This window comes from Salarias fasciatus, chromosome 13, assembly GCF_902148845.1.
Source record: "Salarias fasciatus chromosome 13, fSalaFa1.1, whole genome shotgun sequence".
Classification (NCBI taxonomy): Eukaryota; Metazoa; Chordata; class Actinopteri; order Blenniiformes; family Blenniidae; genus Salarias; species Salarias fasciatus.
In genome coordinates, this window is record NC_043757.1 from 8554248 (window position 1) to 8570443 (window position 16196).

At 42.3% G+C, this 16196-nt stretch overlaps 1 protein-coding gene across 1 annotated transcript in view; it reads left to right on the forward strand.

Annotated features, from left to right (window-relative positions):
• cfap46 (cilia and flagella associated protein 46) overlaps positions 1-16196 on the forward strand; it is a 64763-nt gene that overhangs the window by 12562 nt on the left and 36005 nt on the right. The window contains exons 14-21 of the mRNA XM_030106528.1: positions 1301-1430; positions 1909-2033; positions 2313-2428; positions 5684-5790; positions 7463-7675; positions 8508-8718; positions 11398-11550; positions 15607-15717. Of these exons, the coding sequence (XP_029962388.1) occupies positions 1301-1430; positions 1909-2033; positions 2313-2428; positions 5684-5790; positions 7463-7675; positions 8508-8718; positions 11398-11550; positions 15607-15717 (1166 nt within the window). The remainder of the gene's footprint in view (positions 1-1300; positions 1431-1908; positions 2034-2312; positions 2429-5683; positions 5791-7462; positions 7676-8507; positions 8719-11397; positions 11551-15606; positions 15718-16196) is intronic.

Below are 16196 nucleotides of genomic sequence, written 5' to 3' on the forward strand. Positions count from 1 at the left end.
TGCAGCTGTCCCACTCAACAGTTTATGCTTCAGAGTTACAAGTGCACTGAAGGATCTGTCTGGTAAATGAATTATTTGTGGGAAGCGATCACTTCACTTGAAGTTGACTTTAACGTTAGGTCAACTGTGAAATACCCACGATGCACCCTTTTAAGCTATTAAGAAGTGCATTCACACTGTACGCCTTCTTCCTCTCTCTACCTTCTCCAGTCTTTAACTCCCCATTTGTTCCACTCGCTCGCTCTCTGCCTCCTCTCTCAGTGCTCTGTGAGCCTGTCGGCATGGCTCGCTCCCTTTCTATTATTATTTCTGTATTTTCTTTGAAGTTCATTTAATGAGTCCTTTGCATTAATAATGAAAACAAAAAAGGCCAACAGACCGGGGAGATATACATCTGAATAATCAAACATTTATCTTGGGTTATGAACTGTGCCACATATAGAATTTTTAAGGGCATCGCGACTTTTCGCTGTTTGCCAGCGTCAGCGTGACACTGGTCGATGCTAAATAAGCCCTGAGGAGCACCTAAAGGGCTGCAGCAGCTGCACTCAGCCTCCACCTTTGAACCTTTCTTAGTAGCGTTTTAAATTGTGCCCAATTCCTCAGAGAAACTGAGAGTTCATTGGAGTGTTGCTCACATTGAAGCCCCATCAACTGGCCACACCGGTCGGGCCCGTGCACCGGGAGATGTTTTGATCTCAGGCTCCCTGGTCCATGAACTGGAATGAACATGCAGCCGTTCTAATGACCCAGAGAAGAACTGGCCTCTGACAGCTCCTCAGAGTGCTGCTGCTGCAGCCACAGGGTGAAAAGCTTCGCTCCCTGGAGGCATCTGTCTGGCTTTGTTCTTGAACCTCGGGCCTCCCCTCCAGACGAAGACACTTAATCACTGTGCTCTGAGCTTCAAAGCTGATACACGAGATAACCCCTGAGCCCACAACAGTGAATTAATTGCAACGTGTAACGCTGTTGCAATTTTGCATTCTTCCTCAGATGTTTGTCGATGAGAGGTGTGTAGTTACAATTTTTGACATTGTTAACAGGCACAAATTCTTAAAGAGCCTTGATGCATTTCAGTAAGAATCAGCTACACTCTGCGCCACAACAAAGAAAAACTTCTCAGTTTAAATGTAAAGTTTATTATGACACTGTTTCCTTCCCGAAGCATCCTGCATTAGAGAGATTAAATTCCGTGTTACATTAAATAACCCAAAACATTTAGTGATTCATTATTATTGATAAGAAATGCAAAAGCTTTTTCCAGTATTAATAACCTTTGAGGTGTTCCTACATTGTCCAGTTCCCGAAGGCAGTGCTGGATGTGGACCAGTGGCTGGGCTTGCTGCACAGGCTCAGCGTCACTCCACATGTGTGCAGAAGGCAGACGGACACCTGGCCAGGCCAGGCACTGACGCAGACGACACAGAGAGGTCTGTTTATTTACATAATGCATGCATGTAGATTCATGCCTTTTTCTTGTTTTTTTTTTTTTTTTTTTTTTTTTACATTTTGTTATTTCCTGCTCTTTCCGAGAACCCAGCTGGAAAATTGCCTATATCGTCAGACATTTATGGCCCAGATGAATTTATTACTTCTTGCTTTTACTGAGCGTTAGATAGTAATGAATGTTTGATCTATTGGTGCAGTTAAAGTTGTTGTGTCTCTACAGAAGTTTGCAACCTTTCTATTCCATCTTCCTTTTCATGGCACACCTCTGTCATTACTCTGAGAAAGTGTGCACATCAGAAATGGAGGGCTTAATGGTTATATGAGAGGGTGGAGAGTACATATTTATTATTCATCAACCTGCAAATAAACATGCTACACACGGTACTGTATATGTCTTGTACGTGTCCCTGCTCTGAACTTGACCTTCTGAGAGTCGTCTTGATTTCTCTGCCTTTTCAGGGTCAACCTGTGGGCAACGCTCTCAAAGACAGCCAGGAAGCTGGAGGTGTGGGACGTGTGTCGGGCCGCTTGCCGCTTCTGTTTGCTTTACGATGATGGAAGATGGAAAATTTCCAAGAGTGACAGTAAGAGGATGAATGATTCTCAGGTTGACAATAAAAGAAGTGAAACAACCCTGATTCTCTTCTAGACTTTATTAAAACAAATCCCAGTCAGGAGAAGCCGAGGATGTAAGCTGTAATTGTAAGATAATATCATTTTATTCTCCATGTATCAATCATTTTATGACGACAGATCTGATGTACTGTAGGTGTGGCATGTATGCTATAGTTGTAATCACTGATAGTGAAGTATATAGTACGACTGAGAGAACTGCCACCACAGACTTTGTTGATATTCTGCAGAGTGCAGCTGTTCGGAGGGGGAAAGCTGCACTGAATGTCTTCCCAGCTGCAGTGGAACCCGGAACTGTGTGAACATGCTACGTCTCCTCGCTGAAATTCACTTCATCAGTGCAGAGGTGTGTTCTTATAGCTTTTCCTTCTATGTACAACTGGAAAGTCTGCAGACATTGGATAAAATTTAAATTAGGGATACACTGATAACGCTTTCCTCAAGGATGACTACAAGTCACACTGATGTCTGGTTGAACCAAAGGTTGTCGTCATTAAATATATTATACACATTTTTTTTCAATTGAGTTAATTTGATACAAGATACAAGAGTTGGTTAATGCAAAGATAAATTAGAATAGAAAACTTGATCCACTGTTTCACAGCTCTGCTGAGTTTCCTTGACAGAAGATTCTGAAATACTGAATCTGTATATAATACTGTTGAAAATATTATCTTTAAAGTTTAAGAGAATCCAGGAAAGTCTCTCCTGAGCTACAACGCTGAAAATAATTTAAACGTTGTCCCGAATGCTGTTCCCTCAGTCAAAAACAAACACGAATGAGTAGAAATCTGGTCTTCAGGACACTCCTGAAAGTTACTGCTGTGAACTCAGTTCATCACTGGACGCATGCTAAAGCACAGCAATGACAAAACTATAACGCAGTACTGAAGCGCCTCCATCATTTCTTGCTGTGAGGTCTTTTAAGATGCTATTGAAGCCAAGAAGGAACGTGTCCTGTGGTCCAATCCATCCCGTTTTAAAATTCTCTTTGAAAATCATGGAAGCTGTGTCCTCCAGGCTCAAGAAGAGCGAGAGAGACCATTCAAGCTGGCTGTTTGTGACCAGTTCAAAACCCAGCATAGGTTGTGGGGGGGGTGCATTAGTGCACTGGGAATGGAGACCCTTCACATCAGTGACTAGACCATCAGTGATGAATGATTTATACAGGTTTTAGGTTTTCCATGTGAGGCCATCCTGCATGATCATTTTGAAGTAAAGTCATTTCAGAAGGACAGTGATAAAAAACCTCAATGTGCAGGAGCTCCGAAATGAAAGACAGAAAGTACCTCTCATCAACAACCTTTTTTTTTCGTCACAGATTAATTGATGTCAAAGTGATGTTTGATATGCATGTATGTATTTCTCAACGTAGAGGTCTTGTCTTCCAGATTTGATTGGCATCCTCGTTAGCTACTAAGACTGTTAGCAGACACATTATTGTTTTATTGAACCTCTAATCAAAACTGGAGCTTCTGTTGATCCTCATCTAGCTGCCCATGCATATCTATTAGCGGTCGATGTAGGAGGCATCCACGAATGCAGACTGAGTCATCGAACACTTGACAATGTTTTTAAGTGAAAGAGATGGATGGAATTTGATGGAGGAGATAGTTTAATAATGGGTTCTTTAATTAATTTATTTCATTATTTTGCATATAATTTACTAATTATTTATTTAATTTGATAATGGTGTTTTTAATTGTATAAATTCCATCATTTCAGCAGGAAGATGTGATGTTGTTTTTGGAGATTTGGATTTATTATGTAACTCTCATTTCAATACTTTAGACTAGACAGGAATCAGGAAGGAATCAAGGTTTGGAACTTAAAAAACCATCAGATTGCTCTGGTGTTCAAGGTTGAGACAAATAAAAAAAACCATTGCTCTGCTATCGTGCATGCGTACCACAGCTGTCGTCAATAGTTCTTCTGCACATGTGCAAGTAGATGTACAATAACGGTTTCCTCCAGAGTGTCATGTCTCCCATATTCTCCAGATTCTCCTGGAGCTTCGAAGATTTAGTTGACAGTCAACATTATAGCAATCCAGCGTTCTATGTTGGACTGTTGATGTTTATAACGTGTTGTTATAGTGTTGTACAGTGTGTGGCTTCATTACAAAACAAACAGCAGCACCTACTAGTGGCCCTACATGAACGCTACATCATTTTCAGTGTTTCTGCGTTTTACGTGTAAATGGACACCGTTTTCAAAATGTTGCCGCATAAACACAAATCTTTTCTGAAACCACAACACAAAAACAGTGTATGTTCACTGAAAACGCCAAGTAAACAGAGCTTCTGGCTCCCAAAAATTACTTGGATTGTGCACCATCGCCATGGAAATAAAAAATAAAACAAAAAAACAGGACTTTCTGGAAACACTCACGTCCTTATTCACATTGCCGAGAACTTTCTGAAACTTTAAATTCTGAATTTAAAGTATAAAGTTAAAATTAAAATTATGAAGATGTTAAACATTTGCTGACTGTATATAAAGACTTAACATATATTTTAAATTTTGCTGATTTTCAACACTGTGAAAATCGTGTCTCAGTATCTGTTGAAGTCTAATTACAGCACCGTCCATGAAAGCACATTTTGTTTGCAGACTATTAGAACTGAAGCCAAGTGGATTCAGATCTCTGATGTGCAATGATGAGCGTGATTTCTACTGACGACAACATATTTTCTCGGTTTTGATTATGAAAGAGGGTCACACGCACACACTGCAGCAATTTATTGTGTTCCACAGATGAGACACGAAGCCTTTCTGCTGTCAGCCTTTTATTGTGACCCTTTCTCATTATTCATGTTAATGTGCATAATTCAGCAAGGTTAAGGTCAAATTTTAAGGGCTGACAGGCATTTTTCCAAAGTTTACGTGGATTCGTTTATTTTTCTTATGAGGTCTTCATGGTCGCACACACTTCCTGGACAGTTTAAGATTGCTGGAAAATTCGCTCTTTTTCCAGCCTGAGCCACTCTTTTGAGATATTGCCAGGGTAGACATGCATTGTGGCATTTTAAACAAGCCTGTGAAGCAGCTGTTGATGGGTGGGAGTCAGAGATTGCTGTGTTTGTCTCATGAGCTTGTCCTAGCATGTAATCCCACTTCACATCGAGCCGGCAGGACAAAGTCTTTAAGTCTATAGAGACGTTAGCTTTGACAGCACTTTGAAGAAAATAGAGAAAACGATCCGCAGCGACGACACGACCTTGCCAAAAACTGACACATGCTGTAGCCTCTCCTCCAGGCCCTCTCATGTATCTCTCTCTTTGTTCTATGACAGCATTACCTGTTTTTTTTTCTCTTTTTTTTATCTCTGGAAAATGATTCATTCATTTAAAAGAAACAGTCCTCTGAATGTGATGATGAAGGCCACTTCCACTTGTCTCACCTGAGTTGGCACTGCAGTAAAAGGCTCAAGATTCCTTCTTTGATCTGCGTAGCTGAGCTTTAACGCCTCTCGATGGGCTGTCATTCCCCGTAGTGGGAGGTCTTCTCTTCTCCTTTTATTGTGAAGCTGTCAAAGCAGGAAGTCACCTCTGGTATTATCTGTGGAGGCTGAGAAATGAATCTATGCTGTCTCTCTCAGGCCACCATCCAGAAGCTGCTGGCGGAGGGCGTGCGGCTCAACAGTCCTGCTGTTCTCCCAGCAGAGCCACACGTGCCAGAGGAAGACTCACCCTGGATCATTTACAGGTGTGCACACAGTATACCCACACATGCTGGACAACAGAACGCGAGACAGCGTATTGTTCTCGCACTGTTTAAATTTGCTGGTAGTCTGTCTGGGAGCTGCATCAAAAACTTGTCATTGCTCGATTTGCAGCCATCTCGACTCTCGAGTTTTTGCTCTCTCAGAATTTTTATTAAAAAGTTTCTCCAACCCACCGTCCAGTTCTTCTGCTTGATTTGGTGTTGACTTTCCTAATTCCTGTGTCCTGTTTTCTGCACACGTCATTTCGTGACTCTACATCTGAGGGAGCACATGCGCAGAGCAAATAATCTGCCTCTTGCCAGCCAGTTTTGGCCCACAGACCTTATGTTTGGCACCCCTGTTCCATAGTGTTATTTAATTCTGTGTTTATACACCTCCGTGGCTAGACTGAAGACAATATTAGTATTGCTTTTGTTTTCCTCACATTAATTCTCAACACAAATGAAGAGTGTAACCACGAATCCTCACCCCTAAAAAAATCAGTCTGTGTTTTGTAGTGGATTACAGCCATTGTTCCATTTCACAAAGCCACAAATTTCTCGTTACATTAACTGAAAATACCTTCTACTCACTCTTGAGTTAATTAAAAGATAAGACTGCAGTCTCCTTGGGAGACCAATGTACATAAAAAAATTCTGTGTTATTTTTGATGAATTAATTAAAAAGACATATTATTCAGAGATTGACTTCAATAACCTGTGTCAACAGGATTTCTTGACTCCAAAATATTGTTTTTGTGGTTAGCACTAAAGGGTCGTGACAGTGATTGAGTCAATACTGATCAATGGAAAAAGTGTCTGTGGTGGATCACCCAGTCAGCTGCTTTGACCTTACATCACTGTATTTTTCACTAATTTTAATAACCACAGGCATTTGGCGGGGGGGGGGGGGGGGGGGGGGGGGGGGGGGGACATTATGCACAGATTTAACCTGACACATTTAGCATTTAGCTGGTTTCCTCTGTCATGTTGTAGAAATATGTTTTTACTTTGCATCCAAGTGTGCTTATAAGTGTCTCATAAATAGAGACTCCTTTCTTTTACAACAGAACTGTGTTTTTTCAGTCAGCTCATGAAAGTTTTCACATACCCTAAACTGAGTTTAAACAAAACCTTTTTTTTTTTGAGCATTTGACTCTCTTTCCTCTTGTTAAAGGTGCCGTAGGCAGGATTACCTTCACAAGATGGCGATTTGAAACCCAGCACAGTCTCTCCTGTCCTGTTTTCTCTGACATCACGCCCTTATGCAAGTTAAGCCCCTCCCATAAGAACGTGCGCGCGAACGCGACACAATGCCTGCCGACTCAAGCACTCAACGGCTTTACAACGACGAGCAGGACAACTTTTGCAATGGGCTCTTCTGATTGGTCAAAAATACCTGGAGCGGTCGAGAATCCTTTTCAGCTCAGAACAGAAACAGATGGAAATGCTGCGCCCTTGCAATAGTGCAATTATACTACACTCCTAAAGGATTATCAATGGATACTCTAACATTTAATCCAAAGAAAACACAGAAAAATTAGCATTGACTTGCAAAATCCTGCCTACAGCACCTTTAAATTATTCATGACAAACACCAGATAGTTGCTCTTCAGTCTAACTCTCACAATGTATCTCTGTCCCCATCATCCCATTCTATAATGCGTTTGTGCAGAGAGTGGATTCAGGCTCTGTCTGCCCAGGCCACCTCCAGTTTCTTGCGAGCGGGGGAGCTTGGTGCACAGATCCGAGAGCCGTGGGTCGTGGCCAACGCAGCCATTTACCTGTGGAACCATAATAGCCACGTGCTGGCAGCCGGGGACCACCAGCACCTAATCCTCGCCTTCCAGAGAGTGCTGGAGATGCTCCAAAACACCGAGCACGCCGGGTAAGTCAGAGTCACTACATCAGTGTTACGACTCCATTTTATCACAGCTTTTAGTGATTGGCCTGGAGTTTTTGAAGTTTTTTTTTTTTTTTATCTTTTTCAAATCAAGCATAAAAAAGAAAAAGAAAATTCAAAGGGCCTCCGCTAATGATGACGACTTTAAAAATACTTTTGTGATCTTGCTGTTGATGTCAGCTTTCATCAGTCGTCAGCCACTATTCACAAACCTCAGCATTTGAGAAGCCAGAGAGTGATGACTACACATACTTTAAAATATTCCTCGGGTTTCGAGTGAGTTTCATCAGACCAGCCGTCATTTTATGCTCTCTCAGAGGACCCATGTGTATACAGACCCCGTCAATACAGGTGAGACTTGTAAATTGAAAAATTTCAGCTGATAATAGCAATATCCAATCAAAACAAACTCTTTTCAGGCAGTCATAGTTGACTCCTGAAGAATACATCCAGATGCATTAAAAACTCTTTAGCTCACCCACAGAATAGAAAAGCAATTCAGTATATACTCTTTTTTTTTTTGTTTTGTTTTTTTTTTTTTGGAGGGGGGTGGGCTCTGAAAATACGCAGTCAATGTTTCTCAAAACAAACCGAACTCTCCGTGGACGCAGCGATAATTGTGTAAATATTGAGATGCAGCAGCATCCTTGTGACAGCACAGTCAGGCAAACATATATTTTCTGTCCAAATCTGTGGAGAAAAAGGGTTTCTAATTTAGGAAATAGCCTAGACTAAGACGTTGGTCCTTCCAGCCCAATTTTCTGTTGTTATCCCAGATAATGTCAGTTTGGAGGATTCATTGTGTTGCCTTCTTTAGGAACCGTGCTCTGTTTGTGTTGCTGTGCGACGCCGTGGCCCGGGGGCTGATCCAGCCTCTGTCTGGACCAGACAGCGCCGAGGCAGCTCCAGCAGCTCCAGCAGCAGACAAGGGCAAAAGCAGAGGTGAGAAGGGGATGGAGAAGGCTGCCAGCGTCCACGGGGCTTTCCTGGACCCCACTGCCCTGCAGGATGTCCGCAAAGCATTGGAGGTATGCCATGCAAGTGGAGAGGGAAAAAAAAGAGAATATGCATGCATTTGATATATTAATAAACTCGTTTTATTATTCTTATCAGCACTGAAGTATGTATGAGAAAAGTTTCATGCAGACTGCGCTGTTTGGAAATGGCTGTTTTTGAAGAACATCTACGCTCAGTGTCATCAGCATGTGTACACAACCTCCCTGTCACCTCCTATATAACCATATTTTTACATAAATTCCCTCCGACCTAGACTGGTGTGCGGTCATAACCAAGGATGAAAGATTCCTTTGTCACAGTGAATTAACTTCCAGCCTCCACACATGAATACACATATGCATTCCAATGCCTCCCCGTCCATATATTTATATTAAAACTCTTTCCATCAGTATTCATTTGCAAAGCTAATTTGTTGAATCCGAACAGTATTTACATGAGAATGTAAAGAGTCGTTAACAGTTTTTTTTTTTTTTTTTTTTTTTGCGACTCGGATTGTCTCTGGGAAAGTTTGCAGACCACCCCTCCAAACCCCAGCAGACGGGGGTCCTGGGAAGCACATATATAAAAGGCCTAATTTTATGCCAAACTGACTTCAAACAGAACCAGTTACTTGTGTGGAATAATCGATACAGGATATACGCTGGTGAGGTTAAGACCAGAAGATTAAACACTTTCTTTGAGGTTTGAAGCATCCTGGCATCAGGTCAAATGAATCCACCACAGCTTGAGGAACCACCTGTTTAACACCACCAGTGATCAAAGCAGGTTTAGCCCTGAGTCTTGTTGATTTCATAGACGGGTAATGTGGGAGCAGTTGATTAGCCTTCAGTCAGCTCCCTCTCAAGAGTGACGGGGGCGTTGGAGCTTTCTTTTTCTTTACACTTTCTGATCTTTGTTCTGTGAAAACAATGTGTGAAATCCCGGCCCCAAAAGCTTAAGAACTGATTGGAATCTCAGCAACGAGCCGAACAGAGTGTGTTGAGGAGTGCGTGTATAATCTCTGAATGCACTTTGCTGAATCTTTTGCAAGACGTGTCCAGAAACTCAAAATTGTAATCTTTTGTGTGTGTGTGTGTGTGTGTGTGCGTGTGTGTGTGTGTGTGTGTGTGTCTGTGTGTGTGTGTGTCTGTGTGTGTGTGTGTGTGTGTGTGTGTGTGTGTGTGTGTGTGTGTGTGTGTGTGTGTGTGTGTGTGTGTGTGTGTGTGTGTGTGTTTGTGCACACGTGTGTGTGCAGAGACATTACACAACTAATATTATGTATGGGACCATTTACACACCGTCAACTTTCTGAAAGCTTCAACACATTCAAATTTAAATTCTGAGTCCTAAAAACGACAGCTTAGATTGTGATTGCTTTCTTCTAACTTTCCTTTTCTTTTTTTTTTTTTTAAGGAAGGAATAGCACAGGCATTGTTATGTTACTTTGATACTAGTAAACTCTCTCTCTATTTCAGTCAGTAGATTCATTTTTCTGGTTTTGGGCTTTACATTTCTTTCCTGTTTTTATCTCTAATTTAACGTCAGTCCTTAAAATACAGTCATAAAAGGTAAAGGAGACCATCTTTGATGTCGAGCACTCAACAAGCACGAGAACCATTCAACCAGATGTTGTTAAGGGTCCATATGTGTGCGTAGATACACACATTTCAGGGGTTTGAAGCTAGGGAAGCATTTATTCCACATTCTGACATATATTTGGCCACATCAGTCTTTTTTGTTATGCAATCTTTGGATTCACTCGGTCATGCATGCATTTACAACCAAGCATGTACTGCAGTTCTCCACATGGACTTTTTATCGCTGTGCTGCTTTTAACATGTAATTCTCTCAGTCACTTGTCTTCCAATTACAGCTTATCTGCTTTTTTCTCTTTGCTCAAAGGAGCTGCCTTGAATATCTGCGCTAACTTCAGATCAAAGACACTTTATCAGTGAATTATTAACTAAATTTCGTTGTGTCCCCCTATTTGTTTTTTCTTATTTTTTTTCATGTATTTTTCATAAACAAGAGTAACAGGGTCAGATGGACTTTCTCCCTCAGAGTGTTGCTGGATTCTGCTCTCTTTATATAGGCATGATCTGACGGGCTGCAGAGGGCAGAAAGTCAAGTCCGTACGGAGCCCTGCCCTTATATATTGTATAGTAGTCCACTTTGATCCCAACCATGTAGACTATGTGGATGTCTTAAGATAAAGCTACAGCGTATTCCACTGTGGACTCTTCTTGAACTGAATAACTGAAAAGTTCCCATTAAAGTAACTGCTGCTCATAATGTGTCCTGTTAGCTGTTTCAGCAGACATGACGACATTGTATAGTATAAATTGTCCAATCCACAATGTTGCTTTTTGGTCTACTGTCGATCGAAACGCAGTCCAAATGGAAAACATGGCCTGAAATGCAGGATGTGTTTTTCCTGACATTTCACCTTGTTTTGCAGCAGGATTGTAAAATGTGTAATAAAGCTGAAATTTCACTTATTTCTCTCAAAAATTTGCAGGTTATTCAGAGAGGTTTTCAAATATTTTTTTCATATGCAGTCATGTCTCTTTGCACTAAACCAAACCAATACTTGCCCTTGTTGCATTTTAATGATCAATGTTTTTTTATTTCTCCCACCCGCTTCAGATCTGATTGAGCTTTAACTAGTCCACAACATGCAAACTAATTTTCCATTGTTTCCCCCTGCTTAGCTGTGTGAGCACGCCCTTCGTCTGTCCACATGCCACGGTCCTGGGGAGGCCGTCCCCCTGGCTGCAAGAAAGCAGGTGCTGGCCACATGGGTGCAGATCAAGAGACTCCTGCAGCAGCAGATTGGTTCAAAGCTGGACGTGCTGAAAGATGAGGTACTTCTCTCTCCGTCATTTCAAAAGTTTCTGCAACGATTTAACTGACTTTCTGATCTCTAAGTATTTATTCAGTTAAGAATAGATCTGTAGCTAATAGTACACATCAGTGCCAATATATGCAAAGTTTTGTTCCTATTTGAAGCCATTATTCAAAAATAGAGAACAGACAAGCAAAAGCATCTATCAGAATAACAGCTGTTGCAGTAGTCCTTCCAAAGACCCAAGTGATGTAAAATGGACTCTATGGGGCATAATTCATCTACAAGCACCCATTAGTCAGCCCTGCTTCATGGTGATGGTGCAGGATCCTGAGGGAGTTCGCTGCACTAATGGGTCACTGGAGGAAGCTGCTGCAGAGTCCAACAGAAAGCCACAAAGGCAGAAGTCCCTCATGACACACCCGGTAGTTTTCCATAAGTCCAATTATTTGACTTTACTGTTCAGATCTGGGATCAGTGTGGACAGCAAGGATGTATGTTTTCTGGTCATAATGATATTTACATCACTAATAAGCAGCATCTGTTCATCTCATCCTGGCATATTTAGGCTGAATCCCATTTCACCCCTTAGCCCTTCCCCTTGGCCCTACCCCTCGTTTTGCGCGTTCACGTGGAGGGGTAGGAGTGTCCCAATTGTCATTATGACGGAGGGGTAGGGCCAAGAAAAAGGGCCAGTCACCCCTCCAAAAGGAGATTCTCGAGAGGCACACTCCAAACGGAGGGGTATCGGCCCATGGCGAGGGGCGCTTGTTCTTTCAGCTTAGATCATGCCTGGCGGGCGGGGTTAATTCACTTCCGCATTGACTGGAGTGATCGTTTCCACACCCGCGCATTCCAGGCGCATTCCAAACACAACAGATAGACGATTATTTTCAATAAACTGGTTTCTTCAACACGGCCCGCCTGGAATGCGCGGGTGGGAAACGAGCGCCCCCGCCAATGCGGAAGTGAACTAACCCCACCCGCCACTGACGGTCCAGGCGAACAAAACAAGCGCCCCTCGCCACCGGCGCCACTGGATGACAGATTTCTCAGAAAGCCTTCCAAGATCGGCAAGATGGCGGCGTCCGCAACGAAAGACGTTCATAAATGTCAGTATTTTGTCAATTAATAAAGTTTTAAAATGTAAGAAAAACATTCTTCTTCGGCAGATAATTGTCGCATCTGCCTACGTCATCGGCAGCGGCGACTACTGATGACGTACGCGATTGTCGGAGGGGTGTCCCAATTCGGAGGGGTTGACTTTCTCCCCTACCCCTTAGCACTCCGTTTCATAGGCGGAGGGCCAAGGGGAAGGGCCAAGGGGAAGGGCTAAGGGGTGAAATGGGATTCGGCCTTAGAAAGCTCCTCTTCACCCATGAATGGAATTTTCATTTTTTAAGCTCCATCCAACCTGCAGGGTTATTGGAAGACAACTAGTTGGTTTTTATATTTTAGATCCAGCCCTCCTCTGTCCTCTTCAGGATAGCAGGGAGCTGCTATCCCAGCCAACTGTGGCTGAAAGCAGGACTCACCTTGGACTTGTCCTCAGTCCGTCACAGTGCCTTTATAGAAACAGGCGCTCATGAACGTTTGATCTGACGTCCGTATTTGAGTCTCCAACAGTATATGAGTCATAAAATCCCATCTTTACTAAAGGAAAAACAGATGTGTTAATTAGAGTTCTAGAACATAATAATTGCATAATAAATATCTTTATTCAGATAGCCATTTTCAAAATGCTTCATGTCAAACAACAGCTGGAGTTTTTAATTGAGTCGTGGATCTCAGTAATCGAGATCTGCCAAAGGACCTTTGGGTACATTTTGGGTCTTTACCACTGAAAAACTCACAGATGTGCTCAACACTAAATTTTTTACATGTTTTTTTAATTTTCTAATGTGATTAGTGACCAGAGCAGTGAAGGTAGATCTGTTGTGTTTTGTTAGGACTTGTTGAGCTGTGAAATTTTATATAAACTGGAATTTGGTTATGCTCATTTTGGATTAATGGAATACAAGCAAAGGTTTCCAGAAATTTCCAGGTGTTGGGCTGACGGAAGATATGTGGAACTAAAACATATTTTTCCTTAAAAGATTCTTTAGTCTCTCAGAAATGGAATAATTCAAAGAGGAAAGTTGTGTCCTAGCGGTAGCCTGTAAGTAGAAGAATGCAGATAGAACTCGCGCCCCATCTGTGCTCTTCTAAAACACAACTGCAGGAAAAAGTTTGATATTTTCCTCATTACACTTACGCAGCTTTTACAGCTGCCTCATTGATCTGCAGCCTGTGTTCCTGCTCATGCACGTCACCATCGAATGAGCTGACACCACAGAAAAAAACGTTGATCTTGACTCTCAGAGTTCACACTCGAGAAGTGAGAAATGTTCACCGAAGACTGAAAGACTGATTTAGACACCGAGTGCTGGCAAAAATGGAAACTTTCTTCAGTTGTATGCAATATTTTTCACTTATAGAATGCATTTTACAGAGGCTTTTTATAAAAGAATGGGGCTAAGCTGTAATAGAACCATCTAAGTGTTCAAACCTTGAAGTTCTGCGTGTCTTTTTGATGTAACAAGAATGATTAAGAAGTACAGTACAGCTATTTTCATCCCCTGCTGCACAATTACTTTAATTTTTACTTCAAGGGATTGTCATCTCTCTATATCTATATTAAGAGAAGAACAGCTAATTGGAAAGCTTTTTATTACACAACAAAGTATTTGGTATGTGGGGGAGTGTTAATACGACAGAGACAGCTTCCTGGCTCTATGCCACACTCCAGTCATGTCATGTTCATAATGTATGCAGCACTATGGCCATCTGCTCATCGTCCATCTAAAGTGTAGTTGTGGTGCAATGGACTTATGATTAGTGACATGTCTGCGAAGTTGATGTCAGTTAGGATGTTGTCTTCATGTCCACATTGATGCGTCGTCGCATCAGTTGAGCTGTCAACACTGTGCGGATCAGCTGCAGTTGCGTGGGTTAGTTGGAAGTCCAGCTGTGGTGCACACATGTTGTTTTGGTCCTTAAGTTATTTTTTTAATTCTAAATAGTTCAGCTGATTGTGCCGCCATGAGGAGGATGCAAAGAAACACATTTATAAACTGCAACAAAACATCTGGATTAAATTACACCATGTAAACAGCGAAAGATCGCTCACGTGAAGGGAGGCTAACAGGTATTTAGAGCTGCTTATGCATCTTATATGTCACAGTGGCTGTGAAGACAGACTAAAGCTCCATTTGCATGACAATGTTTCAAATGAAAATCTGTTGTTTTTGCTTATTTTTTGTTTCTTAAAAGTTTCACACTACACTGTAATGCTCTGAAAATGTCCGTTTCTATGTAAACGGCTGAAAATTATATAGTTAGTGTGTGAATGGATACTATGGGGGGTTTTTTATGAAGACAGATGCGCACATGGAACATTCACACTTTAACTTTATGATAATGTACAAATGCATTAGTATTCATAGGTGTTCCAGTAACACATCACTTTATTAATCCCAGCACTGGCTTCCCCCCTCTAAATATTACAGCATTATATCTTCCTTCGTCAAGTCGTCGCTACACTTGCTGATTGCGGCACTTCACAGTGGGACGGAAATGTGGAGACGGCACTTATTCAGTTAGTCAGTTAAATAGCCCTGTTATGATTACTTACCGTAATCCTGCCACCAATCAGCAGCCCAGAACATCCTGCCCCGCATGACCTCCTTCAGCCCGGCGCTCACGGAGTCACAGCTTGATGAGATTTGTTTCTTGCAATACCAATTAAGAAACGCGGCGTTAACATGAATGGGGCTCATCTCTAATTGCAATCAATAAATCATTCATCAACTCATTTTCCACACAATGGGAAGTCATACATTATCAACAAGGCCATCTCTGCAGCATTTGGGACACAGACGATATGGAGATATTCTGACTTCACGCTCATGTATAATTTATAAGCAGACAGCAATACGTGCGTCTGTGTATTCGTCTCATAATTAAACTTAAGGGACTGGCGCTGCACTCAAAAGGAGCGTACAGTAGCCCGTCCTGCCCTGTCTGTGTTTGGCAGAGCGAGAGCGAGGACGAGTCGGCGGCGATGCGCGTGCTGGTCGGAGTGGAGATGTTCCAGTGCAACAGGGACCCCAGGCAGATGGAGTCCTCCACTCCCAGCCTCTCCACGGTATGCGGCTCCCCGTCCATGTTTTCCCTCCAGTCGCCAATGCCCAGATGGCAACAGCAGATGCCAAGCTGACCCGCCGAGCCCGTCTGCATCTCATCATGTGTCAATATATTGCAAAAAAAAATCCCACGCAGCCCTTGATCATCACGCTTTAGTTGAATTATGCTGATGAGACATTTTTCTGTCATGAAGTGCACTGTGCCTTTCTTTCCCATGGAGAATTGCTCTTTCTGACAGTCTGCCCCTTTGGCTTTTTTTTTTTTCCCCACTACCCCTATATCTTCTTTCACTCTGCCTCTCATCCTTTCTTCTGCCCTTGGTCCTCCTCTCTCACTTTCAATCTGCTCATTTTGATTCGCCCCATCCTCTCCTCCACTCTGCTTATCCTTTCTTCTTCTGGATCTGATCTGCTGTTCTCCTTTTCCATCACTCATCACACCCTCTTTCTCTCCTAATTACTCACCCCCCCCCTGCCTCTT